This window comes from Protomyctophum parallelum (assembly GCF_964188405.1).
Source record: "Protomyctophum parallelum genome assembly, chromosome: 10".
Classification (NCBI taxonomy): Eukaryota; Metazoa; Chordata; class Actinopteri; order Myctophiformes; family Myctophidae; genus Protomyctophum; species Protomyctophum parallelum.
In genome coordinates this window covers 11149856-11177654 of record NC_139704.1, presented here as the reverse complement: position 1 = coordinate 11177654, position 27799 = coordinate 11149856, and the positions used below count along the sequence as shown (strand labels likewise).

At 42.5% G+C, this 27799-nt stretch overlaps 1 protein-coding gene across 1 annotated transcript in view; it reads left to right on the top strand.

Annotated features, from left to right (window-relative positions):
- The window catches only part of b3gat2 (beta-1,3-glucuronyltransferase 2 (glucuronosyltransferase S)), a 50242-nt gene extending 23344 nt beyond the window's left edge, over positions 1 to 26898 (top strand). The window contains exons 2-4 of the mRNA XM_083775883.1: positions 6489 to 6633; positions 18095 to 18243; positions 26137 to 26898. Coding sequence (XP_083632009.1) covers positions 6489 to 6633; positions 18095 to 18243; positions 26137 to 26223 — 381 coding nt within the window. The 3' untranslated portion in view covers positions 26224 to 26898. The remainder of the gene's footprint in view (positions 1 to 6488; positions 6634 to 18094; positions 18244 to 26136) is intronic.
- The last annotated feature ends 901 nt before the right edge of the window (positions 26899 to 27799 follow it).

Here is a 27799-nt window from a genome sequence, read left to right as displayed (position 1 = left end):
TGACACAATGAATAAATTCATCTGTGAACCAACTGACACATTCACTGGCCGTCTGCGAAGGAGGGGAGTGGGTGGGGAGGTCATCTATGTTAACACTAGGAAGGCTGAAAAAAAATCACTCCTACTCAGTCTGACTATATCGGCCCATTCGACCGCTCTCCCCCTTTATCCCCCCACCCCCGCACCACTCGTTCACACCTCTTCAGCTGGAGAAGTCATTGTTGCCTACACGCACTCACTTTTATTTATTTTTTCTTCCCTCTCTTATGAATACATTATTATACACCCAATGAAAATGTACACTTCACGGATTATATAGGCCATTTGGAATTAGAACAATCGGTAGAAAATTGGCCGAGAATAGCACAATAGCACATTAATTATTGCCTAAATGTAGGCTACGGACTTTTCTGAAAATGGTTAATCTGCAAGCTGCCCGACATTTCAACTTGATATGTTTCGTAGAGAGGGCATAGGCCTACACAAGCCAGAATTCCGTAGTTTACATGGTATTTTGAATTTTTTAAAATGAGCAAAAAATAAGCGAGTTATGTAAAGAGGGGTGGAGGGGAAAAGGCGATTATTTGGCACAATCAATCAAATATATATTAATTACATCGCGTAGCCTATAATGTTTCCCCCTCTATATAATGTCCAGGCTAAAAAACTTATCGAACGGGAGTCGTGTTAATATTTATTTACTCGTCATTGTCATGTTCACTCCAAATAAGCAAGTATTATGTAATAAATAAATTAATTTCGTGGCTTTTTGTTCTCTTTTCTCCAGGCGCATACCCGCATCGAGATGAGCTCTGCGACAGCCGTGCTGTGCTGTTTTCAATTAAATTACTTGCAGTATAATATTAATAAATACTACATCCTATATACATTGCTTGTCTGTCTAATCATTCAAATGTTTTTCTATATGCATATTGCATAGTTTATGTAAGCCTGAATTAAAGTCTGATTACTGAGGCTTTTTCCCCCGTCTCTCTCACAAACAACGAAGCCTATAAATATTGTCACCTTTATGCAAGTTCGTTTGATATTGTTTAATTCGATAACGATAGCGAATATGCAGCTATCCGTATAGGTGCCCTTTGTGTCAGTGTGCGCCTGCCCAACCCCTGGCCTCTGTAGAACCTGAATCCCCCCCCCCACCTCATTTCCCCTCACTGTATTTTACATTCCTGCTGTTGTCACCACGCGGTAAATAATGAATACTTTGTGTTAATTCAACCATGTTTATTTTTTCTTATTGTTCACAATATCAGAAAGCATGAAAGAAAGTAAATATAAAGCGAAATAAAATCAGGGAAAACACAAATCCAGTTTCTGTTGCTATACTTAGAGACACTTGACACATGTCATTGTAATTGTTCCCGTACATGTGCCACATGCCCGTTTGCCACATTTGTGGCAGCTGGATAGCGTCTTGTTTCCACATCTGTCAAGCTGACACTGCCGTCGCTTCTTGGGCGTGTCTGGTGTCTGTGGACCATCCTGTCTCCTCTTGGCAGTTTGCTGGTTCTGTGGTGTGGTAGGCAGCGGCTGCAGTGCGCTGCGCTGCTGGCGCCGAGGGGTGCGTGGTGGCATGACTGAGTCCTTTTCACCCATGTGTTCCTCGCGGAGCTGTAGTGCCAAGTCCTGTAGGAACTCTCTCCTGGTGAGCTGCGGTTTGTTCAAGCACTGTTTGTACAACACATAGGCATTGATGGCAGCCAGGTCCAGAATGTTGTAAAAGACAGCCATTGGCCAACGCCTGGTGCCAAGTCTGACGCTGTAGTTTCGTGCCATCTGATCCAAAATGTCCACTCCCCATTTCGTGTCATTATAGTCCGTTACAGACTCTGGTTTCGCTTTGGGGTCTTTACCAATCACGATCGAACGGTGCATGGTGCTTAGAATGCAAACGTTTTTGTTTGCTTTGCTTTGGTAAATCGTCAGTGTGGCACCATCACTTGTCATCAGTTGTGTGTGGAACAGCTGTTCTTTTCCACGTGCGGATGGAGGCAACTCTCGCCTCTGTCTGTTCACAGTTCCAAGTATCGTTGTGTTGTTTGCTAGGAGAGACTGCCCCAACTTCATCGAAGTGAAAAAGTTATCCATTGTGATGTTTCGGCCTCTGTCGAGGAATGGTGCTACCAGCCTCTGGACCACGTCTTGAGAGAGCGGCACGCCATCACTATATATACAAATGACAGGGAGAAGGTGTAATGGTTATTACAACGCAAAAATATATACATAATAGGCTTTGATGTAAAGACATTTTAAATGATTATTGATTATTAGAAAAGGAAAATAAATCACCTGCTGCGGTACTGGCCCTTTCCAAGGTATGGAAATCCATTCAGGAAGTATTTGCTGTCCAGGTCGGCAGCAATCCAGAACTTAATTCCAAACTTGTCTGGTTTATTGGCCATGTATTGCGTAAATCCACATCTTGCCTTGGATGGGAAGAGTTGCTCATCGACCGTGATGTTTCCTCCAGGCACATAGCAAGATATGCAGTTATCTGTGAACTGATTCCAAATGTCCGTTATTGCAGCAAACTTGTCTGTTTCTTTGCGTGCTTCTCTGGTGTCCTTGTCGTCAAATCGCAGGTATCGCATTATGGATTTGAAACGGTCACGAGACATTGTTTCGCTCACCGTCTCATTCCCCCATGCCCCTTTCGCCCACAGTTGATTCAATGGATAACCAGATGTCGACATCGCACGAATGAAAAACACGCTGATGAATGCTTTCAGTTCAGTAACAGACAGATCCCATTCTTGATTCTGTCCATCACTGCGGGCAAACTTCACTGTGCAGTCTTTGACGTTTTCCAACATGTCGGGGTCAAACATACACAAAAAACTGCTCAACTCGTCGTGGATTCTGACTTTGGCAAAAGCAGTAGGACCTGGCCTGGCATTTCCCCTCACTGTATATGTATCTTTATTCTTTTCCCTTTTTGCTTCCTATATGAATTCCTGTTCTACTGGCTGGTAGCCTATGTCTTGTATAGGGCCTTGTATATCTTTTTATTTTAAGCATGCCGCCGCATTCTGTCAGAGCAGAGACATATTTATTTAAAATAATCCTGTCTCGCACGGCCTATATAGAGCCAATGAACGGAGCACATTCCCTCAGCATGTATTATTATTAACGAAAAACATAAATACTAGCCTACTATTTTATTGGTCTAGTTCAGTTGATTTAAACAAAAGTAATACATTCAGTATAGGCCTGGTTTTGATATAATGATGCGCTATAACAGAACAGGAATTCATCATATAGGAAGCAAAAAGGGAAAAGATACATATACAGTGAGGGGAAATGGGGTGGGGGGGGGGCCTACATTTAGGCCTACATGGGACAAGCTATATATATATATATATATATATATATATATATATATATATTTCCCTATTTGTCTATTGGTATGTCTCTAAATGTTTTGATGAATTGAACAATGTGGACCCTGTTGTAAACAAGTGTAATGCTTCATTGGGTTAATATAGTATGTTTTTGAACGAATATTTGGGCCTAAGCAGTTTTTTGTGTGTGTGTGTGACCAGTGTTGCTCGTCGACTCGGGAAATGGGGTGGGGGGGGGGGATTCAGGTTTTACAGAGGCCACTTCGAATTGCAGCCATCCGTATAGGTGCCACACATCAGGGGTTGGGGGGGTTGGGCAGGCGCACACTGACACAAAGGGCACCTACGGATGGCTGCAATTCCGAGTCGACTAACATGTGGCACATGTACGGGAACAATTACAATGACATGTGTCAAGTGTCTCTAAGTATAGCAACAGAAACTGGATTTGTGTTTTCCCTGATTTTATTTCGCTTTATATTTACTTTCTTTCATGCTTTCTGATATTGTGAACAATAAGAAAAAATAAACATGGTTGAATTAACACAAAGTATTCATTATTTACCGCGTGGTGACAACAGCAGGAATGTAAAATACAGTGAGGGGAAATGAGGTGGGGGGGGGGATTCAGGTTCTACAGAGGCCAGGGGTTGGGCAGGCGCACACTGACACAAAGGGCACCTATACGGATAGCTGCATATTCGCTATCGTTATCGAATTAAACAATATCAAACGAACTTGCATAAAGGTGACAATATTTATAGGCTTCGTTGTTTGTGAGAGAGACGGGGGAAAAAGCCTCAGTAATCAGACTTTAATTCAGGCTTACATAAACTATGCAATATGCATATAGAAAAACATTTGAATGATTAGACAGACAAGCAATGTATATAGGATGTAGTATTTATTAATATTATACTGCAAGTAATTTAATTGAAAACAGCACAGCACGGCTGTCGCAGAGCTCATCTCGATGCGGGTATGCGCCTGGAGAAAAGAGAACAAAAAGCCACGAAATTAATTTATTTATTACATAATACTTGCTTATTTGGAGTGAACATGACAATGACGAGTAAATAAATATTAACACGACTCCCGTTCGATAAGTTTTTTAGCCTGGACATTATATAGAGGGGGAAACATTATAGGCTACGCGATGTAATTAATATATATTTGATTGATTGTGCCAAATAATCGCCTTTTCCCCTCCACCCCTCTTTACATAACTCGCTTATTTTTTGCTCATTTTAAAAAATTCAAAATACCATGTAAACTACGGAATTCTGGCTTGTGTAGGCCTATGCCCTCTCTACGAAACATATCAAGTTGAAATGTCGGGCAGCTTGCAGATTAACCATTTTCAGAAAAGTCCGTAGCCTACATTTAGGCAATAATTAATGTGCTATTGTGCTATTCTCGGCCAATTTTCTACCGATTGTTCTAATTCCAAATGGCCTATATAATCCGTGAAGTGTACATTTTCATTGGGTGTATAATAATGTATTCATAAGAGAGGGAAGAAAATAAAAATAAAAGTGAGTGCGTGTAGGCAACAATGACGTCTCCAGCTGAAGAGGTGTGAACGAGTGGTGCGGGGGTGGGGGGATAAAGGGGGAGAGCGGTCGAATGGGCCGATATAGTCAGACTGAGTAAGAGATATATGCCTAAAATCATATTTAGAAAAAGTTTCAAATGGGGAAAAAAACAGAGATGATTTCAATCGAACATTTAGACAAAGTCATGAAAGGGGAACTTTCTCTGGACTCCATGGGCTGAGAAAATAAACATTGAAATCTCAAATTCGGTCAGAACGGCTGCTCAGACTTCCTAGTGTTAAAGGATACTACTGTATGAGGCCGTGAAGTGTCGTTTTTTAAAGGGACGCCATCATCATTTTCATAACCTCTATATTAATCTCTCAAGACCACCACTGCTTATACATGTAGTGCTGTTGTTAGTAGAAATAAACACAGATAAACACAGAAGCACCCGGGAGGAAGTGGACTAAGAAAGGGGAGGAGCCAAACATCCAAACACTTGGTTGTTTGACTTACGTTTTATACCAAATTAGTTTCCTGGTTGCTTTTATTTGTCTCATTTATAGATGAGGCAAATAAAAGCAATCAGGAAAGCCCTACACAGCAAGGATTTGCTGTAGGGCTACCATCTTTTCATACCGTACTGTAAATACTCTATGTGCAAGCATTCTCCTAACTGGAACCCTATAGTACACAGAATATAACATACAGTATACCGTACAATAGTTTTAATATGAGTCATTCATTTAGATTAGCAATAACAGATCTCGTACACTATAACCCCTCTCAGCTTACTGTATGTCTCTACTATACAGTCTCAATTTCCAAACTGTCTGTCTCTCCTACACAGCCTCCCTCTCAGCTTCCCTACTGTCATTCTCTCATACACTCTCCCCATCAGCTTTACGGTCTGTCTCTCTTACACTGTCTCCCTCTCAGCTTTCCTATACCCAATATATATATATATATATGTGCTCAAGGAGAGTTGATCTTGGATCAATAAGGAGCCATCCCGTCCTTATTGTGGGGATCCAGGATGGGATCTGGTTTCATCACAACCGTTTCCCGTAGTACTACATTGACCCATTAAGACCTGAGGCTGATTCTGCACATGTCTTCGAAAAACAGTTAAAACAGTTTTACGAATGTATGTTGATAAGATTCAACATACATTGTATGTTGCTATATATCAGTGGTGCTCAAACCTTTCCATGTCAAGGACCCCCAAAATGATATGCATTCGGCCGCGTCTCTAAAATATTTTGCATGATCCCTGCTGGTAGAACTACCTTACCACTGATCTGTTCAGACTGTGTCTAATGTACTTCTTCCCATATCATCATGTATAGGCCAGGGCCTACATTAAAGCATAACCATAATTACCACCTATAGAATATTGTCTCCACCTCCTATTGCCTCATTAATTACTGATTCATCCAGAATTCCACTACAGCTTCTCCAGGAAAGTAGATGGAAGTAGACTGCTATCTACAATTTTATGTCTATGTTTTGAACAAAGATAGGTCTGAAATCCTTCAATTAACATTGAAAGTCTGTTGAGTGAACCTCCATTTCTTCCTCTTCTCAGATGCGTGGTACCAAGGGTGTGTCGGTGTGGCCTGTGGGCTTCGTGGGAGGGAGAGCGTACGAGCGCCCCCTGGTGTCCGGGGGTAAAGTCGTGGGCTGGTACACTGGCTGGAGACCCGACCGTCCCTTTGCCACTGACATGGCAGGTAAGAGAAATCTCACAGGCGCTCAAACTGGAAATCAACCCCTCTTCGAAATTGTGGAGTGAACAAGCTATTAGCGGGAGTTGTCTTCTATCTGAAAGGTCATAGGTTGAATCCCCTCCCTCGAACGTGACCATGGAAAACACTACAATAACAGAACTAACTCTAAAGGGGAGAATGGTTGAGACTGAGAGAATATAGTATGTCGTAAAAAGATTGGACAGCTAGGTTCTTAGAGACATTGTGTCGTGTTCACAGATTCAGTCCCCATGTGGCTAACATGGCAGGTAAGATAGACAGACCGTCCGGAGGCGGGACATTCAGTTGCCAATGACAGTACATCAGACTAAGAAACACAGTACAGGAAGAAAATAAATGGAACAGTACAGTATACATGATCTGTAGTAGAGTAAAATAATGTAGTATCATCACAGAATTGCCATGAAGAGGATGTAGGGACAGCAGAAGATGTAGACAGAACAACAACGAAAACGGTATCTATGGTATACACTATACCGTATAGACCAGAGAAAACAGCAGAGTTTATGGGCATGAGTGAGGGACATTGGACTATGAACAGAGAGACCATGCGGTTCACCTCATGGCTACCGCCACGGGGTCTATCGTTCTTATGCTGGGGGAGGAGAATCTGTCATTGCCTCTCTTGCTCAGTCGCCTCACTATCTCCTTCTGGAGTGGGCGGGAGGATGATGTAATTGTATGGATGAGGCGTTAGGAGGAGGTCATCTCATCTGAGGAAGGTCATGACATGCTGCATCCCCTGATATACACATAAACCGTCCAATAGGTCACAGACGGCATTTCCTCAAATTAATGTGTCCTTTCAAAGTGTGCTTTAGCGAGGCAGGCAAGGCTTTGCGCTATAAATCACACCACGTTATCAGCCTGCCTGTCGTCGCTGCGGTTTATACGTTCGCGGCATTTCAATGCCCAGCCCGGCAGCCCATATTGTCGGACAGAGACAACTTGAACTTTATATAGTAGATTAATAGAGCCATCCTTATACGTACCTGTACCGCCATAGAATGCATGGTGTGCACCTGCACCATAGGTGCACTCAAAAGCTGTCAGATGCTTGGACATATTATGCAGGGCCGGCTGAAAGCATGAAATGGAAATTAAAATGGAGGCTATACACATCCTTGTTCAGTTCTAGCACTACAAATGGTAGCCTAACCAGCTTTTAGTTTACCTATATGATGTTTTGGTTTTGCCTGGAGTATTACGACAGTATTGGTGCCCTTCAGGCAGCGTTCGGAGCATGCAGTTCATGCACACAAATAAAAAGTACACCCATGACACACTATTGCATCACCAAGAAAAATCAAAATCAAAATCAAAATAAAATAATTTAAAATTAGTTGAGAACTAAGTAGTGAGTGTGGAGCACTCAAATTCAGTTTAAAAGTTTTATAAGAAGATTTTATTGATTGTGTTCCTTCCTACATCTCTGACCTTTTTAATCCTGTAGTGTACGAGTTCAGCCTCCTGATCGGGCCTTTGCTAATTGCTACCTTACCTCAGAATATTTTATACAACGGAATACTAGCTGACAGAAGTCTGAACGGCATGCTCATTCAAGCACTGCAGAGACAAGAGGGAGCTGTGATCCAAACACTTTAACTGGCACCTCAACTCCTCCTGACTCGGTTCTCACTCTCTCTTTTACAAGTCTCCATCTGTCATACGTCTTATCAAATCTTTCTGTCTCCCATGTCCATCTCTCCTGTTGTCAGACCCATGTACATAACAAGACAATCTACAGTATGATGGCGCCACACACAGGCACACACACGCAGGCACATACGCACTCACTCACTCACTCGTTCACTCACTCACTCACTCACTCGTTCACTCACTCACTCACTCACTCACTCACTCGTTCACTCACTCACTCACTCACTCGTTCACTCACTCACTCACTCACTCACTCGTTCACTCACTCACTCACTCACTCACTCACTCGTTCACTCACTCACTCACTCACTCACTCACTCACTCACTCGTTCACTCACTCACTCACTCACTCACTCACTCACAACATGCATGTGCTTCCTGGATGCCTCTCGAGCCTTTGACCGCATTAACCATGATAAACTGTTTGCTAAGCTACGAGAAAGAGGGGTTTCTATTTACTACATGTTTTACATTTCTGGTACTCCCATCAAGCCATCCAAGTCAGATGGCCGTGATACTATATCGGGGCCCTTTTTTAGCAGTGTTGTCCCTGAACGCGTTTTGTATATATATATTTTGTACTGATGATGTCAAGATCACCCTTTTAAAGCTTACTGTCCCACTCTGCTGTTCTCGGGAATCTAATTTTCAGTTTTATGATGAGGTTGAATGTGGGGAAAAAAAAATAAATCATAATGACTTTGACCATGCCTAAGAAGAGCAGCATCAGGTACTCTTCCTGTTCCCTGACATTGTTGAGAGTGTCTTTTTAGATTTTTATATATGTTTTTGTAGTGCTGTTTTAATTCCTGTTGTGTTGTCCCCTGTATTGCTTTTATCTGTTATGGACTTATGTCTGAAATAAAGATTGCTTGTATACAGACACGTGGCTGTGCATGCATGCATGCACACACACACACACACTCGCACACAAATGGACAGATGGACAATGCTGGCGACGTGTGCACTGCACACCACAGCTGTGTCCTTGGGTGTAGTGTTAATTAAACCTAGATAACAGTGGAGAGCATCGCCAGTCTCTACCTCCTACATCACCCTTTATCAGTTTATCATGATTCCATCCTCTCTCCTCTGAGTCTATCCTGACCATCATCACACTCTCCTGCTTCCTCTCTCCTCTTCCTCTTTTCTGTGCGCTTATTTTGTGTATACTCACTTATACCGGTAGTTACTTACTATTAGTTACTTTTTTATTGTAGCCCAACACACATACACACACAGGTTTGTATTACTATACTACAATAGGAGAGGACATCTACATTTTAGGACATTTTGAAGTTTTCATGTTTACAATAAAGACATAGTGAAAGGGATCGAAACAGTAATGGAGCCTCAAAGCTGGTGTTAAATAAGACTTTCACCAAGACAAAACAAGGGTTAGGGTTAGGGTTAGATGCGGTAAACACCAAATTGTAATGAGTGATATGGTAGAGGGACCACCCAAACAGTTCAGTGACCACTTGTGGCTCAATTAATTTTCCAAACATTCTAGACAGAGATTCAGGCACAGAAAATAGGACTGCAGAACAGGACAGGACCAGAAAATATGCCATTCTACTTTACTTGTCACAGAGACATCTGCCCTTCACAAGTCTAGTAATACAAACACACGTGCAAACACCACATAACTAAAAAACATCGCATGGATGCACCTGGGACGTATCCTCAGTGATGTATCCTGAGGTCAACAGGGTTTCGGGTCTCTCAACATCATACCCCTCACTCAGGCGACCCAGCTGGGAGTGATCAAGTCCCGACTTACGTCCCAGTAGCTACCCTCAATCAGTCACACTATGGAAAAACCAGGGGCACACAATCCGTTTGAACTACTCCAGAACTACTCTGCCAGGGCTGGGAGATACACTTCTGTCTTCTGGCACATGGAGGGACTAGGCTCTGTGGGTTGTCTCCTGTCCGGGCCCCTCCTACGTCTCACCAGATCGACTCCTGCTCTCACCAGGAGTAGAGCGAGGACCTGTGCGTTGCACCAGAGTCCCAGCACCAGACAGTTCATTCAGGAGTGGTGGGCAATGGTGCTGCGGTTCCGCTTGCTGCTTGCATGGCCCTCCCAAAGGCCTCACCAAGGGTTGTTGGGCTTCCTCCTCACGGAGGACACAGGCTGGGGAGCTAACCCATACTGCTCACCTGGGTGCCGTCTACATTCCGGCTGTCACCCGTCTCTCCGGTATAGTCACCAGACTATACCTGGTTGTCACATGTCTATTCCTATGAGTCACTATAAATAGAAGAACTATAACTATAAAAAACATCGCATGGATGCACCTGGGACGTATCCTCAGTGATGTATCCTGAGGTCAACGGGGGTTCCACAGAGTAATTATGAGCCTTTCTATTATAGTTCTCAGTAATTACGCTGTCGGTTTTTCCACGCTCAAGATTTAGAACTTATTTTTTTCCTTTTTCTTTTCCGAAATGAACATAATTATCACCCCAGCTGAAAGGATGCAGGCCATATTCATCCATACATCATTATTCAGGGAGTGTACAATAGGGCCCTGTGACGAGCCGGCTGCCGGTGTTCGAGTGTGTCCTAATAACATTGTGTTGTGGCACAACAATGGATTGTTGTGCACGCCAAAGCCTGTATGCTGTCTACCGCTCCATCTCATTTACCCTCACATATTGTTGCCAGGACAATGAGAGCATGGATTATTATGAACTGCGGCTGCTCTCTCTGTGTGTGTGTGTGTGTGTGTGTGTGTGTGTGTGTGTGTGTGTGTGTGTGTGTGTGTGTGTGTGTGTGTGTGTGTGTGTGTGTGTGTGTGTGTGTGTGTGTGTGTGTGTGTGTGTGTGTGTGAGAGAGAGAGCGCGGTTCATTTGGAGGACTGACACAAACACACATTTCCATTGAACAACAACACTTGAATAGAAATGATTATGCAGATACACATGTTCCAGCACCCATGTCCACCCCTACAAGCACACTCTCTGTGCTATCACTGCTGTTGAACTGGTACTTGTGAGACACATTTACATTTACAACACGTTTACATCATCAATACCAGGAGCAGTAAAACAGTATCTACAGAAAACAGTTTATTTTGATAATAGAAGACTTGGTATTGGACACCTTGTGATATTTACTATCTTCCTTTTTTAACTTCCTTATTTGAAGCTATCCTATTATAGGTATATCTGTTTGGCTGGCTGAGTTTTGTCCATATTTTACATGGTTAGTAATTAGTATACAGTAGGATATAATATACTGTAATAGTAAGAGTCAAAAGATTATTAGTTATTAGTGCAAAATACATTTGATTTATGTTTTCTAAACTTTATATCCTGATATTGAGTTTGAATTGGGCATGGGTATGCAAGAGACAACTTGTCACTGCATGCACCCCAGAGGGAAGATACAACTTTAGCTTGCAGTGATTGCTCATGTTCAATATCGACCCCTGGGGGTTATATGGCAGCTGACCAATTAGTATTGGTTATTACTAAGCTTATTACTTTCACTGTCCTTCTATTACTCCTCTGACCCAGGTCAAATAAAGGCTGTGTATTATCTATATTATATGGAAACCTCTGTCCGCACGGTTCTCCCCAGTGGGTTAAGCAACTGATCTGAACTTGCAAACAGGCTGACCATTAGAATGATGCAGACAGTGACGAAGACCGTTTTTCACTTTCCCAAAATGTAAGCTCTTTATTAGCATTTCTGTGTAAACACCAGAGATTTAGAGGCTCTGGGATCTATCATCACAGACACTAGCACACAGAAACCGGCAGAACATAGGCCTACAGATCCCTGCAAACTTATGAAGGACTTTCATTTAGGGCCTGTGTCCACATGAGCAGGAGGATATCATCTCCATAGCACTACATTGACGCGTGCATGGTTCAAATCCACATTGTGTAATTAGCACTTTTAACAATCAGAACCATAAAATTGTATGTCTGAGTTATATTAAAGAACTAAAAGAAATAAAGGTCCTGTACCTGCATCAGTAATTATGTAACCAAACTGTAACTGTAACCAAACTGTTTTGCAGACCAAAAAGAAAACACAAAACTGTTCAAATCAAATAATTCAATTCAAATGAACAATCAAGATTTCAAAGTGCAAATGAAAATGTTCAATCTCCGATCTGTCCCACAGCATAAAGTTCCTTTTAATGGCTCCAATGAGTCAAGTATCAAAAAGTAATCTCAAAAGTAAAGTAATCATAAGTAAGTACCTAATCAAAAATAGAAAATAGTAGATCTTCTATTTTCCCAAAATCAAGTAATCCATGAATTCATAAAATAAAAAGGCAATGCATTGCTCAAAAGGGGGATAGGAGGCCACAGCAGGTTTTGTTCAAAAGCTCTGCATGAACGGACCAAACTTTTCTTCTTCAGATGTCAGAGTTTTACGGCCACTACTCTGTGGTTTATACATTTCTGATTATGGTTTAATATTGCCTTAAAAGAGTCTCCTTCAAAAACCACACCAAACAGTCTTTTTGATACCTAAAATGGAATCCCTTCCTGTACTTTTATAGATGTCCCTGATACCTCACTTCCTGGAACTATTGATAACATGCTTTTTCCCACAGTTCCCACTATGACCAAACCTTGTCAACAGAAAATTTATGACTATGGTTTAACTACACAAAACAAAACATCATTTCCATACACTACATTGGTTAAATTTACAATTTACAATTTACAATTTAGGCATTTAGCAGACGCTCTTAATCCAGAGCGACTTACATTAAGCAAGAACAAAAAGCATGGGAATACATCACATAAAAACATTTATCAAGAAACATGCGTAAGCTAAGAAAGTAACAGTGGAATATCTATATAATGAAGCTATACATATAAACTATACATCTATACTACTATGCTATACATATGTACGTGCTATGACTACATACAATGCAATTATAGTGCTGTCTACATAATATGCTATAAGTCTGTATCAAATGCTATCTAAGTCTACAGAAATGCTATCTAAGGGGGTGGGGTAAGTGCTATGGGCCATGATGGAGTCAGAAAAGGTGGGTTTTCAGACTGTATCAAATGCTATCTAAGTCTACAGAAATGCTATCTAAGGGGGTGGGGTAAGTGCTATGGGCCATGATGGAGTCTGAAAAGGTGGGTTTTCAGACTACGGCGGAAGATTAGGAGTGATGCTGCAGTTCTGACTGCAATGGGAAGTGCATTCCACAGTTTTGGAGCCAGAAGGGAGAAGAGTTTGGGAAGTGTGGAGCGTTGTCCCGGCGTTTTTAGTGAGGGTACTTCCAGCTTCCCTGCGTTGGCTGATCTGAGTGCGTGGGAAGGTTTGTAGGGTTCGATCATACTTGCAAGATATGGGGGAGCCTATACCTTTGGTTGCTTTGAATGCCAGCGAGCGCATACCGAGGCGAGCGCATAACTCAAACGTCTGCATATAGTTTGGCAGCGCACTGCTGGGTATGGACTAGTATGCAAAATGTATTGTTGTGGTCCAATCATCCTTAACCAATTTAGAACTGAGGCAGATTCTATACCTTCTAAATCCTGAAGAACTTTAGGGGTTCCTGTTTTGAAAGGTGAAAACCTCAAAGAGCTTCTCATCCTAAATTGACCTAAATAGTCCTAAATATACTGTCCCAGACTGGCTGTCTGCACAAGCAGGACAGCTATTATTCGTAGACGAACAACAACACGAGTTTGCTCAGGGGTCTGGACCCATGTAGGGCAGCTAGGATGATGGGTTGTAAAGGAAGTGGGGCAAAGTCTGCATTGCATCAGGACAATTACCACTGGGGCAAACACAGCTCTGATTTGCCATGATCTCCATGTCACATGGACTGACTGCAGGTTAGGAGATGACTATCTTGTAATTGCTCTCATATCTATCACGTACACCTGGGCTGCTTCCAGCTGTAAGTGATTAGCCTCCAGTAGGGTATCATATACGGGAATACAGTACGTCTGTTTCCACTATATGCAAAGGCCAGATCTGTCTGTCTGTGTGTGTGGGAGAGAGAGGCAGTGATGTGTGTGTGTGTATATATACGCACGTGCATATACCGGTATACCACGGAAAACTCACAGGAGAGAGTGTGAGAAAAGAAGAGACAGATGCTGTTTGACCTTTCTTTGACCCAAAATGCAGACACCCTTAAGCCCGCAGGAGGCAATCAGTAGAAGATATGCGTGCATCCACTCTTCCTCTATCTGACCCATTCTGACAGATGCATTGCTCCAGAGGACTGGTGGTGCTAGCTCCTGTCATGACGTATAGGATAGATAGTTACGGCCTAGAAAACAGCATGGAGGAGAGGCCCGGAGAAGAAAGAGGTTACACTGTTATACGGTGCATCTTTGTCTAAGAAGTGACAAACAAACCACACAGATATAAACTTTTTTAAGTTCAAGGACCCCCAGTTTGATATGCATTAGGACACAGACCTAAAAAAAACTACTTCTACAAGTACTTTAAATGTTCAAAAACATTTATTTGAGTTCCAAACTCACAGTCACTGCTTTTCAAGACCTGTATGTTACCACTGTGCTGTGCTACGTATGGCTTACAGTACTTGAAAGAGTGTCTATCGGAAATAGCTCAGGTTTGTAATGGACAGTAATGGTGAGCAGGCGAGGCCACCGGCCAGGCTGACCACAGAAGAGGCAGAGGAATTCCTTTTCAGGTTTTTTAATAGGTGTGTTTGGTACACACGATATGTGTGGTTTGCTCTTGGACGCACACAGTTCCGAGGGTGAGAGATGGTATGGTGATCTGATCTAGCATGCATGAATGAATGAGTGCAGCTAGTCCTCCTTGTAGCCTCCCACACCTGTGTGCAGTGAGCAAGCTGCCAGCCACTCAGCCTTGATTGCTTGATTGGCAGTGAGTCTCCATGGGCCTTTTGACAGTACTAAATCAATTCTCTTGTCTTTAGTGAAAGACTATTAGATGTTCCAAAAAGAAGTTTTGAACCACTGACCTTCTACTTATTAAACATTACCATTACATTCTTCACCACACAGACACAAGTCATGGAAGATGCTTTTTTTTTTTTTTCTGTATAAATGGAGCATCGGAGATGCCCTCATATGCGTATTCTTCGCAAATTGCTGATTAAATAACCACGGTTATTGCAAAACCTTCAGTTTTCTGTCATTTTGTGTTTTCTTTAAAACACACATTTTCCTACTCTTGCAGATTTTGTCCAAAACTACACAAATCCGTAAAGATTATCTGGAGTCATGTCTCGGAGGAGCGCACTTTTGTAGTTCTTTAAAGGCTTTAAGTGCACTTGGACAAGTCTCCGTGCCAAAGTCATTAACCATCTACAAATGTTACCACCTGCTCATAGCTGCAGGCGAATGAGCAATGTCAAGGTCACCACATCCAGTGAACCTGATCCAACCCGCCACCGTGGGATGATTCCACAGCCATCCATTTACCAGGGCACAGAGGTCTATTTTTGCCTTTTCTCATATTTCTCTGCATGACTGAAGAAATTATGAGACATGGAGAGTGCTAGCCGAGGGCAATCCGAGTACTGTTGGTTTTCATTGTAGTGGCTAATCAGGGACTAAATTAGACCTGGGCCGGGACACCAGGGAGAACGGAACCGACTCACTAGACTACAGCAGACAGAATATGAAACTAGTAGCAGCAGATGAGAGCTCATTAACCATCTCAACCCTATATAGGCTACGTCCTTGTATGTCAAATAATAAAAATAGCCAATCTACAAGCTTGTAGATCTGCTATTTGGTGGAGTCTGAAGTTGAGAACCAGCCGACTGAGAAATCAGAGAAGCAGGCGTTGTTCTTGGAATCAAACCAATGATCTTTCAAACAGAAATTCCATGCTCAAAGCAACTAGACGATGTGCAGGCTATATGAAAACTAAAACATGAAAGGAGATCTCTTAAGAACAAGTTATTTTTAATGATGATCACTCGCGACCTTCAACAGATCAGAATGCTTTTTTGATTCCCTGATCAACAGGAGCTGTGCTTGTGCAGAGAATGGACACGTCTCATCACTCGACAACGTTTTGACTTGGGTAACCAGTCCTACATTTAGCCAGCAAAAAGGGGTGTATTTTCTAAATGTGGCCGTTTCACTTTTCTATGATTGGTTCAATATTCCAAGTTTCGCAAGTTCCCATGCTCTAGAGTTGCGGTCAGAGATTTCGATATGGCTGATTAGCCTTTATATATATATATATATATATATATATATATATATATATATATCAGCCATATCGAAATATATAAAGGCTGCATTATAAGACATTATAGCAGGTTTGTACTTTTTCAGTTAAAGTTATTTTTGATATAATCATTCACTGGTATAGTTTTCTCAATAACCATTCCCATATATATATATTTACACTGGGCACGGCACTCCCTCTGGCTGTCAGAGATGCGTGCGCCAACTTTGAAGTTTCTCGGTTGGACGGTTCTCGAGACACATGATAACTACATGCAGATGTACAGACAGACATACAGAGACTTTGCACATTAATACAGTGAAATGGAAGAAGAGTAATCATAAAAAAGACCCTGGTACGAAAGGAAAAGCGCTTAGCTGCTGTGAGAACAGAGAACATACTGTAATATACAGGCCGTACTGACCTGCTGTCGGTTTGTTGGGCGAGCAGCGTGGATCCTTATAGGTGGTGTACAGAGAATGGGTGCCTGTTGAGTCTGCTGGAACACAGAGAGGAGTAGGCTATAGTCATTCAAAGCCACAGTTCTGTGATGTAACGATGACTTCAGGGGTGATTTATACTTGGCTACGAGGCAAAAATAAAGGATTTTGAACTGAACATTGTTTTCGACAAGTGACATGGCCATGCATGAAAATATAAATGCAGTAGGTCTAAAGAGAGGATCAAGGGAAGTTACTGCATGTACTGTTTATTTAAGTATTGGGATTGTAACACTGTTTATTGATGGTCTTTTGATGTGTGAAGGAGGCGTATAATCTTACTCTTATTGTCATTATTGCATTTCAAATGGTTTAAATTGCATTGCTAACTTGACTTACCTTATCGAAACACTTTTTTGGTGTGGGGGGTGCCTTGGTGGGCAATTGGGTCAATGCTAACCCTGATGCCCCTAGCTAATTCTGTACAAAAAAGTATAATAGCTTATACACTTCAATGTCGCATCAACATTATTTGCACTTGAAAATATGTTTTGCTATCGAAAAGCACTGTTCTCTTCTCTGTACTGTATGCAGCGCTGAGAAAGAGCATTGAATAGACGCCTAAAATACTATTACTTCAAGAATTACAGTGCTGTAGCCTTAAGTATGCTTTATAACTCTCCCTCCATCACTCTTTAGTGAAGTTCAGAGCACAATGGGTGCAGTTATGGAGAAGCAGCGTAGACCCTCGTGGTAAATAATTGCTCATCTCAGTCGTAATACCCTCCAAAGTGTCGTATCATCTTCTATAATGGCATTCATAGTATGAATCATAATTAGTTTCAAGGCTTACTTACAACGATGAGTGGAGGCCATCTACCTGATACCTGAAGGGAATCAGTGAGCGTGTAGGAGGTGCAAACAAAGGTGCTTCTTGTGTGCATGCTTTCAATATTTTCAAGTGGGCCTGATCCAGAAAAGATTGAGAACCACTGCTGTATAATATGCGACCCATTTCACAAACTCAATATCCTACCTTTTCTGTGTGATCCTTTCTCCTCCATCTCTGTTGCTTTCTCATCCTCCTTTGTTCACTTCTTTTTTTCTCTTCTCCCTCCGCTCTCTCCGTCTCTCACAGGTTTCGCGGTGAACCTTCAGGTGATCCTGGCGAACCCGCGGGCCCAGTTCAAGCGCAGAGGGTCCCAGCCTGGCATGCAGGAGTCAGACTTCCTCAAGCAGATCACCAAGGTTAACGAACTGGAGCCCAAGGCCAACAACTGCACCCGGGTCAGTACCATCACTGTGTGAACGACATGACATCCTAAGCAAGTGATTCTCAAATCATTTGAAAGCCCCTCAGTTTCTTATGCATTAATTAGGCCACAGACACCCATTAGATTGTCTTTATTAATGTGTTATCTACATTCGAAAACCTCAGTGTTATATATTTAACTTATGTAAATTAACTTACATACCTGCTAGAGTCCATTTGGTGACATGGCATATAAATACAAACTACAGCCCAACCAATATTGACCTTTAGCCGAAGCAAGGCTTTATACCAGTACATTGTTCAGCCAGTCCCTGTAAAGCAACACAAGGGGGACAAGATCAGCCTGTGGCACTACACTTACATCAGGACATTTAGCCTGAAGCTAAAGTAACAATGGCTGCCATGACAACAATAAGCCATAGGCCATCTTAACCCTATGGACTATTGACAGAATGAGTCATGAAAGTGACTGGTGGCGCTAGCTAAACTTAGATGCGCAGAGCTCCAATTGGACAGAAATGGCATTCTGCTGCCATTAATTCAAATTGTGCGCTTCAGACAGCTCAGATCGATGTGGCTCATCCCGGGCTGCCGCAGCCGGCTGTCGGCACTTGGCTTTATGAAACCACCCATCCTCTTGACAACCCGCTGTGGACTGTCTTAGCGTCCCTTTTTCTGAGAAATGGTTTCCATTACACTTTCGCCCAGCTAGGCTATAGGAGCTCAGAGAGAATGTCACAAATATGGCCCCAAGTTCATTCTTTCCAGCAGGCCCTGGGGTTTACATGTGTGGACTCTTTCATTACTCACATTCAAGCCTCACATCACCTCTGTTATCCAGAAAGTAAATTTCAGCCTGAAAGTTCTCTATCGATCTATTAACTGTTTCACCCTTCAGGTCAGAAAAAGAATCATCTCGCAACTAATTCTCCCTATCCTAGATTATGCTGACATTGTCTACCAAAATACCTCCGATACACACCTCTATCCCCTCAACGTAACATATAACAATCTCTGTAGATTTATACTGAGGTGTCCCTATATGACACACCATTGTACCATGTATGAGTCCCTCAACTGGCTAACACTAAAAGCTCGAAGACACTCTCACTGGCTATTATTTGTCTTTAAATGCATATACTTTAATTACCCGGAATATCTAAAACAATATCTATGTCCCTTCAGCTCACCATACAACCTGAGGCACACAGACCATCTTTACCTGATAGTCCCCACCAACATCAGAAAAGTAGTTGGTCGGCGTGCTTTTAAATTTAAAGCTCCTGTCGACTGGAACAATCTCCCCAGTTCCCTCAGATCCATTAACTCCTTCAATATTTTGAAAGTGTCTATCATTATTCATCTCCAAACACCATGCTCCTGTTTCTAACTGCCTCCGATTGTTCTGATTGTTCTCTCTTTCCTTACATCATGCGGCAAATTTACTATTTACTATCTACTATTTACTATTTACTATCTACTATTTTCAAGTGCATGTTTGTACTTGGTCATGATGTAATGACAATGTTGTTCATATCTGTCATGATGCTCGGCCTGTTGTTGTTCCGGTGTATGTTCATCATCTTGTATACTTGTATCATTACTATATTGACTTATTGATACAATGTTGCGGGGAATAGGTGGGATGGGAGCGGCTAGTTTTGGGAGAGCTTTCTTTGTTGTTTGTTTTGTCCTCGATTATGTATGAATGTACTTGTATTGTCTTGTATTGTATTTGCTGTATGTTGCTGGACCCCCTCGAAAACGAGATGATACATCTCAAGGGGATATCCTTTCTCAATAAAGGTTCATATATATTAATTTGTTAATGTACACTGGTAGCCACGGTCTCCCCCTGTGTACATTGCGTAGCCATGGCAGTCCAGCCCTTAACCCGATTCCCTCTCGTAGTAGAGCTGTACACATTCAATGGTGGCCATGGCCCATATCCTGATATACTGCAGGAATTTTGGATTCACAAGATGCCCTAGATATAGGATCGTCAGCGAAATGCCAAAAATGTGAATGTACAATAAAGTGTAACACTTGTAGAAGCATTGTTGCTTTGGTTGAAGTCTCCCCACAGACCACTGTCCTGTATTTAGCTAGAAGTGCTCTCTTCCACAGAGCAGCAATCTTGTGAGGGATGTTCTTAGGCCAATGTATGTTATTTTTCAAAAAGGAGAGCAGGCAATTCCCTCCACTTCATACGCGAGTATGCTCTCCATTGAGACAGACAGTAGGAAAGCAGAGAAGGGAGACAGTACACAGGAGGACGTCTGTCTGGGTTTGATCCAAACCCAGCAGGGGTATAGGCCTTTTCCCAGAGGCAAGCTTAAACCAATAAGCCATCGATTGCCACCAGAATGTGTGCTTTTAACTTCCTGCTGTATACTTTGCCTGTCTACACAGTAATACTCTGTGTTCATTTAACTCAGAGTGTACAAATGGAACCCAAATGGACCCGTACGGGTCATTTGGGTCATTTGTAGTCACTCTGGATAAGAGCATCTGCTAAAAGCAGAGGGTGGTCCCACACTCTGCTTTTAGCAGAGTCTCTATTCCCTGCCTGCAGGGAATAGGCTAAAGACCATGGGACCCAGTACTTTAATCATTTACCCCCTAGCTTCCCTGTGCTGCAGATAGAGCGGTGCTGAGCGCATCTTCATCATTATCAGCCCCATTAACTTAATGGAGGAGACCCGCTGATGATATTAATACAGGCTATTAGTCGGCCATGACATCATCAGTCATCGCCCACAGCCGTGCAGACAAGAGGACCTGACATTGCCATCTATCACACATCGAGGGTATAAACAGCATATATATAGACACGCACACTCTCGCACGCACGCGCACGCACATGCACCCACACATGGCTCGATGTTTTGTGGATTGAAGATGACGTCATTGCTCATATGCTGCTGTGCGGCCAGAGAGACGTGACATCATCACTAACAGCCACAGTGACACGGTTGTACATCGGCACAGGAAAAACATCTTGACTGAGTTTTGGGGCAAGGCTCCTCAGATTCTGTGATTCTGTCCAGGGCTAATCATGCAAACAGCTGGACTGATCAGCACCAAAATGATTGTGCATGCTGCCAGTAAGATAATAAATAAATACACTATATAATATATATATATATATATTATATAGTGTATGTATATACATACGTACACTCTCATACCACTGTGTTCTCTCTAATCTGTTGAACAGCATCTAATAACCACATGTAGTCATGGCTGGAAACGTTATTCTACCGATCCATTCATCGTGATAGATGTTGGACACTCAAAATAACACCATTCATTATACGAATAAACCTAAAGCTATATATATATATATATAGTCTTATTTTGATAATGTTTATAAATAACCCATGGTAATCTGACTAATGCTAGCCAAGGGTGAGGTCTAAGAGGTTAAGCCAAAATGAACCTTACTGACAGCACCTAACCTTTAACAGGAAGGTTCTGACGACCACCTGTATCAAAGAGTGTATCCCGACATTTGGGTCCTGACCTTGGTTGAAGGAGGGCTGGAAATGGCCTGTCTGCGGTGTGTGTGTGCGTGTGTGTGTCAGGGAGAGGCTGACAGCTGCTGTGATGTCGTTAGACCAGGACAGTAATGTGGACAGACAGGCTGTGACAAGACAAGAAGAGAGGAAGGGGGGGGAGGCAGATGGAGATAGATGATAGCAGGGAGAGAGAGAGGAAAAGAGAGGCAAATACAGAGAAATCTAGAGAAAGAGACAGCAGTGCCAGAGGGGTTAGGGATACAGACAGACAGACATGATGGATGGATGGATGGATGCATGGATGGATGGGTGCATTGGGTGGATGGATGGGTGCATTGGGTGGATGGATGAATGAATGAAATTAATTAAGGAATGGATGACAAACGGTGAACAGGTGAAGAGGAAGACTGCATGACATGGAGAGGAAGGGAGAGAGAGACAGGGCATGGAGGGAGAGCAAGTCTGCTGTGTTATCATCAGACAGACTGGTGCAACACACACACACACACACACACACACACACACACACACACACACACACACACACACACACACAGGCCCAGTTTGCTCTGCCAAAGCTTTGCCCAGGGTGCCAACATGCAAGCAAAGGGAGACAATAATGCCCGAACCCCCCCCCCCCCCCCCCCCCCCCGCACACACACCCCCTGTCCTTTCATCCCTCCATTCTTAGTACCCCCCCCTTCCCAACCTGCTCTTCTCCACCCGTTTGTTCTATGCATCACCTCCTTTGAGATCCATCTAAACCTTCAAACGCCACTCAGACACATACACATGCACACGCATGCACGCAGTCACAGTCACTGCAGTCACACAACTCTCTCCTGGTAAAGCTTTAGCTTTTTGACTCCAATATAGCCACAGGGGGGGAGGGGATGAAAGAGAACGTGAGAGGGACAGAGAGAGATGGAGGGAGAGAGAGAGGAATGACAGCTAGTAGAGAACACAAGAGGAACAAGTTAAAGTGATGAATGGATGAGGAAAGAGTGATGGCGGGGGGGGGGGGGGGGGGGGGTGTTAACCCATCAATAGGCCTACCTGGGGCCGATTCTACAAATCGTCTCAGTCGGGTGGACGCCTCATTAAAACGGCTACAACTTTTCAGGATTCAAATTCAAAAACAGAAAATGTAGCAGATCAAAACATGTCGCGCCACGTTTTGAGCTAGTTGGATGTGCTACTTTTGATGCTTTGGCGTGTGACTCTGTTGTAGTATATGATTGATCAAGTAGTAAGGCATTATTTATGAAAAAACCCCAAAAAGGTTAGAATGTGGAGATGAGAGTTTCCTCCCGACAGCAACTAATTGCTTTCTTTACAGCTAAGGTTGCTATATAATATGCATGTATAATAGGATCGCTAAAATCTAAAATGGCACATGAAGCTTTCCCGGTTTCAGTGGTCGATCGGCTATTCTGAGATGAAGCTTTTCCCACAACAGCCGAAAAGACACTATAGGAGCCCTGAGGGTTTAAGTGGTTAAAGTCCAGGGGAACAGAGGAGGGGCACAGGCACGCTACATGACTGTATAATTGGTATGTGTGCCATTTGAAACAATGTGGGCCAGTATAGGGGTACTATACTGCTTGTACTGCAGATCCACTATAAGAAGGATAAATCAGGCAAACCTCAACCCATAGACCAATCTCTAAATCCTAACCTGAATCTCTCCCTGATTGTAAACTTAACCTTTTAACCACGAAACATAAAACAATTTACATTTATTTTGTGAGGAGCAGGTAGATTGTCAAGACCTTTTCTCAAATTCTATGAACGTGATAGAAGATTGCACACACGCACGCGCACGCACACCCACACACGCACACCCGTTTAATGGTGTGCATTCACACACTTCATTTGTATACGCATGCACACACACGTAGCTGTTTGGTATGCGCATGTGCACACACACACACACACACACACACACACATTACACAGACACAAACCAATTTCCCGAGCCCTCTGGTGTGATGCTTTAGTGCGTGCTACATTAGCCTCATTAGATATGCAAAGTGAACCAATTAGCAACACTGTGTGCAGGAAATGACATGTTCCACCTGAAGGAGTCGAGGAAACGAAGTCAGCGCTCAGCCAACAATAATAAATCATGTCGTCTGCATGTGTGCGGGTGTTTGTGTTTAACACAACACACACATGTGAAATAATAACCAAATTACGCCGGTCAGGTATTGTCTACATTCAAAATGGCTATCATGTTAATATAATTCAAATCACACCTAGAAATGGCAGAGTAAATCCTGCCCTCATCAAAGACTATAATCTGAAATCAAAAGTTTACGCAGCATTTTCTCATTAATTTGTCACTGTGAAATGAGTTGTGAGGGCATTTTAATTCTAAACAAAAAGTGACCGATGTGCATGGTCACTCTCTGCTTATTATGCTTTATTTAATCTAAGAGATATCGTCGTTTTAAATCTATCTGTGAATAAAATCTCTGGATTGTGACAGGGAAGGGCAATGACACATGACAACAGAAGGAAGATTATGTGAGGGGTTTAAAGTTGTAGCACTAGAACTATAGTATATAGTAGATAGTAGTTGTCTGATCATTCTAGTATCAGCCTTACGATGCCCTATGCCAGTGGTTCCCAAACTTTTTCGTGTCAAGGACCCCCAAATCAACATGTATTAGGCCACGGACCCCCCATTTGAAAACATGTTCCAGTGACCCCGATAAGGGAAGATCTTTACGGCTCTAGCAGCGATTTTCACACGCATTAGGCTACGGACCCCCGATTGAATGGCATTTCTACCTCTGGTACCCCAATTTATATTGTATAAAACCACTGTTAATTTAACTCTGAGAGTGTACAAATGAAACCAAATTGACCCTAACGGGTCCATTTGTACAATCTCAGAGTTACAGACCCATAATGGTCCATTCGGTTCCAAACTATCATTTAGCTGTGGACCCCCTGGAACTCCCTCAGGTACCCCTGGGGGTCCCCAGACCCCACTTTGGGAACCGCTGCCCTATGCCACCAAGGATCTTCCTCCATCCGTTGCCGCACCATTAAGTCCTTGACCGTTATCTGATGTATTTCTCGCTTTTCCTGCTTCCATTCCATCTCATCAGATGGTCAATTTGCTACAGAGATTTAATTACAGTTTACTGTCAGGTCACCCTAGATACTGTAGCCCTTGTAAAAAGGAACGGACAAATGCGGAAAGGAAATTAAAAGCCTGTCAAATAGGTGTATTCTACTCTGAAAGATCTAAAGATATGATGATATGGAAGATCTTACGGAGGAATTCAATGTTGTAATTCAAGAATCAAAAGCACAGAATTTTTCTAAACTCATTTCTGAAACTTCCCTCTAGCACAGTAATGAACCACTCTCCAGAGGAATGTTTCTTTACTAAGAAAATGTAAGATATAAAATATGAGGTCAAATAATCCCACTTTCATGTCACCTCTCTTCCTTATGTGGAGGCTAAAATGGATGCATTTGTTCCTTTACCTGCAGAAAACCCTCACAGACCTTAGTCTGTCTTAGTTATTACACATTAAATCCTCTCCCTGTTCCACACTGTCCCCACAAGACTGATTAAAGTTCTCTCTACTGTAGCACTTTGTTCATTATAAATAGCTCCCTTTCCCACTGGTTCAGTACCACCTGACTTCAAGTGTGCCCTCAACCATTTCTAAACTCCCATTGTTATCCAAAGTTTTAGAGAAACTTGTGTATAAACAGTTAGTGACTATATGAACACCAATAACCTTTTTGAAAACTTTGTTATTTTTAGATTATTTACACTGTTGGATGGCACAAAAACTTTTACAGATAAATAACAACACATCAGAAGTAATCTTATTCATCCCGCCATGCTCCACTGCAATCATTCAACATAATCTTAGTGACCTCTGCTAAAGTAACGATTTGAGAAATACTATAACACAGGTAAACAAGGTTGTCCAGTCCTGTTCTTGCCATCTAAGAACCATCTCACCGTCTAGATTACTGCAACTCAAAAAGAAGAATAGCCTATATACCATATCCAATTAGAGATTAGCCCCATCCTTCATGTAGATTGTAGGATTATGTAGCCAAAACTTCTAGATACAAAATCAATCTCAGACTGTTGTGTTCTGTGAAGAAGATGCCATTGCCTGCAGCTCTGCTGCATTCAGCTCAGCATATTTTAATTATAGAAGATATCTTTGGTGAACAGAACACAGTGGTGCTGTAAAATCCTTTAGTGTCCACACAGTAAATTTAAGTGGCCACTGAGTTAATTTAACAAAAATGTTTTTACAACACTGAGGATTTCGCTGTCTAGTGTGTCTCTTACATCAGCATGTGCTCTCATATCTTCTCTCTCTCTCTGAATCCCCCGCCCAGGTGCTGGTCTGGCACACTCGTACGGAGAAACCACACCTAGGGAACGAGCCCAAGCATCGGAAGGACAACGTAATCATCGAGGTCTAAGGCAAAAAGGCCAATCAGTCTGCTCCTCGTTGCTGCAGGGGGTGTCTTATGCCAGCGCCTTCCTTCTTCATTGAATGGATGGCACAGAACAGAACACGCTGCTTGAGATGAACAAGGAACGCTGGAGCCATTGCATGATTCCCCAAACTCTCGGCTGTCTGTGAAACTTGCTTGGCCGGGACTGGCTGCCAGAGTCTCTCCTATGGCACAAATGTGTTTTGTCTAGCTAAAGGCCCTGACACACCAAGCCCATTTGCAAGAACTAATGGCGACTGATCGGATACGATAGCTTTGCGTCACCTCATGTCTCAGATAAAAAAGTTGTGCTGGAGAACACCGGAAAAGACTATACGGTCAGCTGATGGCTGACAGGAGGTGGCATCAGTCTAGCACGACATGTCTAGCAGAGCTCTATTTCTAAAGCTGTGACAATTAAAACAGCCTTTAAAGGCAGTTTTGGAATGTTCTCATCAAGTTAACTTGAGGAGAATATTCATGAGACCAGAGAACACATCATTTCTACTTTGAGACTTAATGCTCTTATCAGCTGTACGTGTTTCAGTCAAAGTAAAAATAAATAAATGTGAATACAGAATGCAATATGAATATTATTTATGACATTTATTATTTAAACTGTCACATCTACTGTTAATATTAATGGATTTTATTATGATAAATGTCTGGGTGAATACGTTATACTTATAGTAACCTGTGGCCTTGTGGTTAGTGTGGACCCTGAGACTGGGAGGTCAGGGTTCAATCCTCGGCAGAGTCATACAAAAGACTATAAAAAAAATGGTACCCAATGCCTCCCTGCTTGCCAGCATCAAGGGTTGGATTGGGGGTCCCTGCGATATACTAGCACTATGCCCTAGGTGTGTATGTGTAGAACATCAGGGGGTGTACGTGTACGACGTAGTACATCAAGCTGCCTCATGCTAAGGAAACAGGAGATAGGCTCCTGACCTATGGGCCACATGGCCTGAAAACCGTTGGTTTCCAAGGCTACTTACTTAAAACTCCTTGACTGCCAGTGATGAGTTAGTAGAGTTTTATAGCTAAGCCCCTCCCCAAAGTGCTACGGTCCAATCACAGATAAGCATAACATGGGTTAGACAAACCTCTCCACCAATAGTTTTCCTATATGATGATTAAAAAAGAAATGTCACACTGCTCACGTACATATTTTTCCAGTGCATATGGCAGGCCTTGCTGACGGATTTGGAAGAGATTTTGAAGGTCTAGTTACAACCAGTAACCAAGTGGTAGAGGGCGGAGCTTTGCTAAAGGTGAATTGGCGTTCTGCCGTTCTCTGCCACGGAGAGTTAGACGAGTTGTAGTTCCAAAAGGAAACGGAAGTAGAGAACGATCGAGTTGTAGTCCCAAAGGAAACGGAAGTAGAGAACGATCGAGTTGTAGTCCCAAAGGAAACGGAAGTAGAGAACAATCGGAAATTCACATCCTGATCCGGTCCCTGTATTGGAAATGCGGAATTGGCTTTTTCACCTCTTTTTTCCCCTGTGGTGTTTTTAAGCAAAGCAGGCTGTTTTCAAATGGCAACAACTCTGGAATGCAA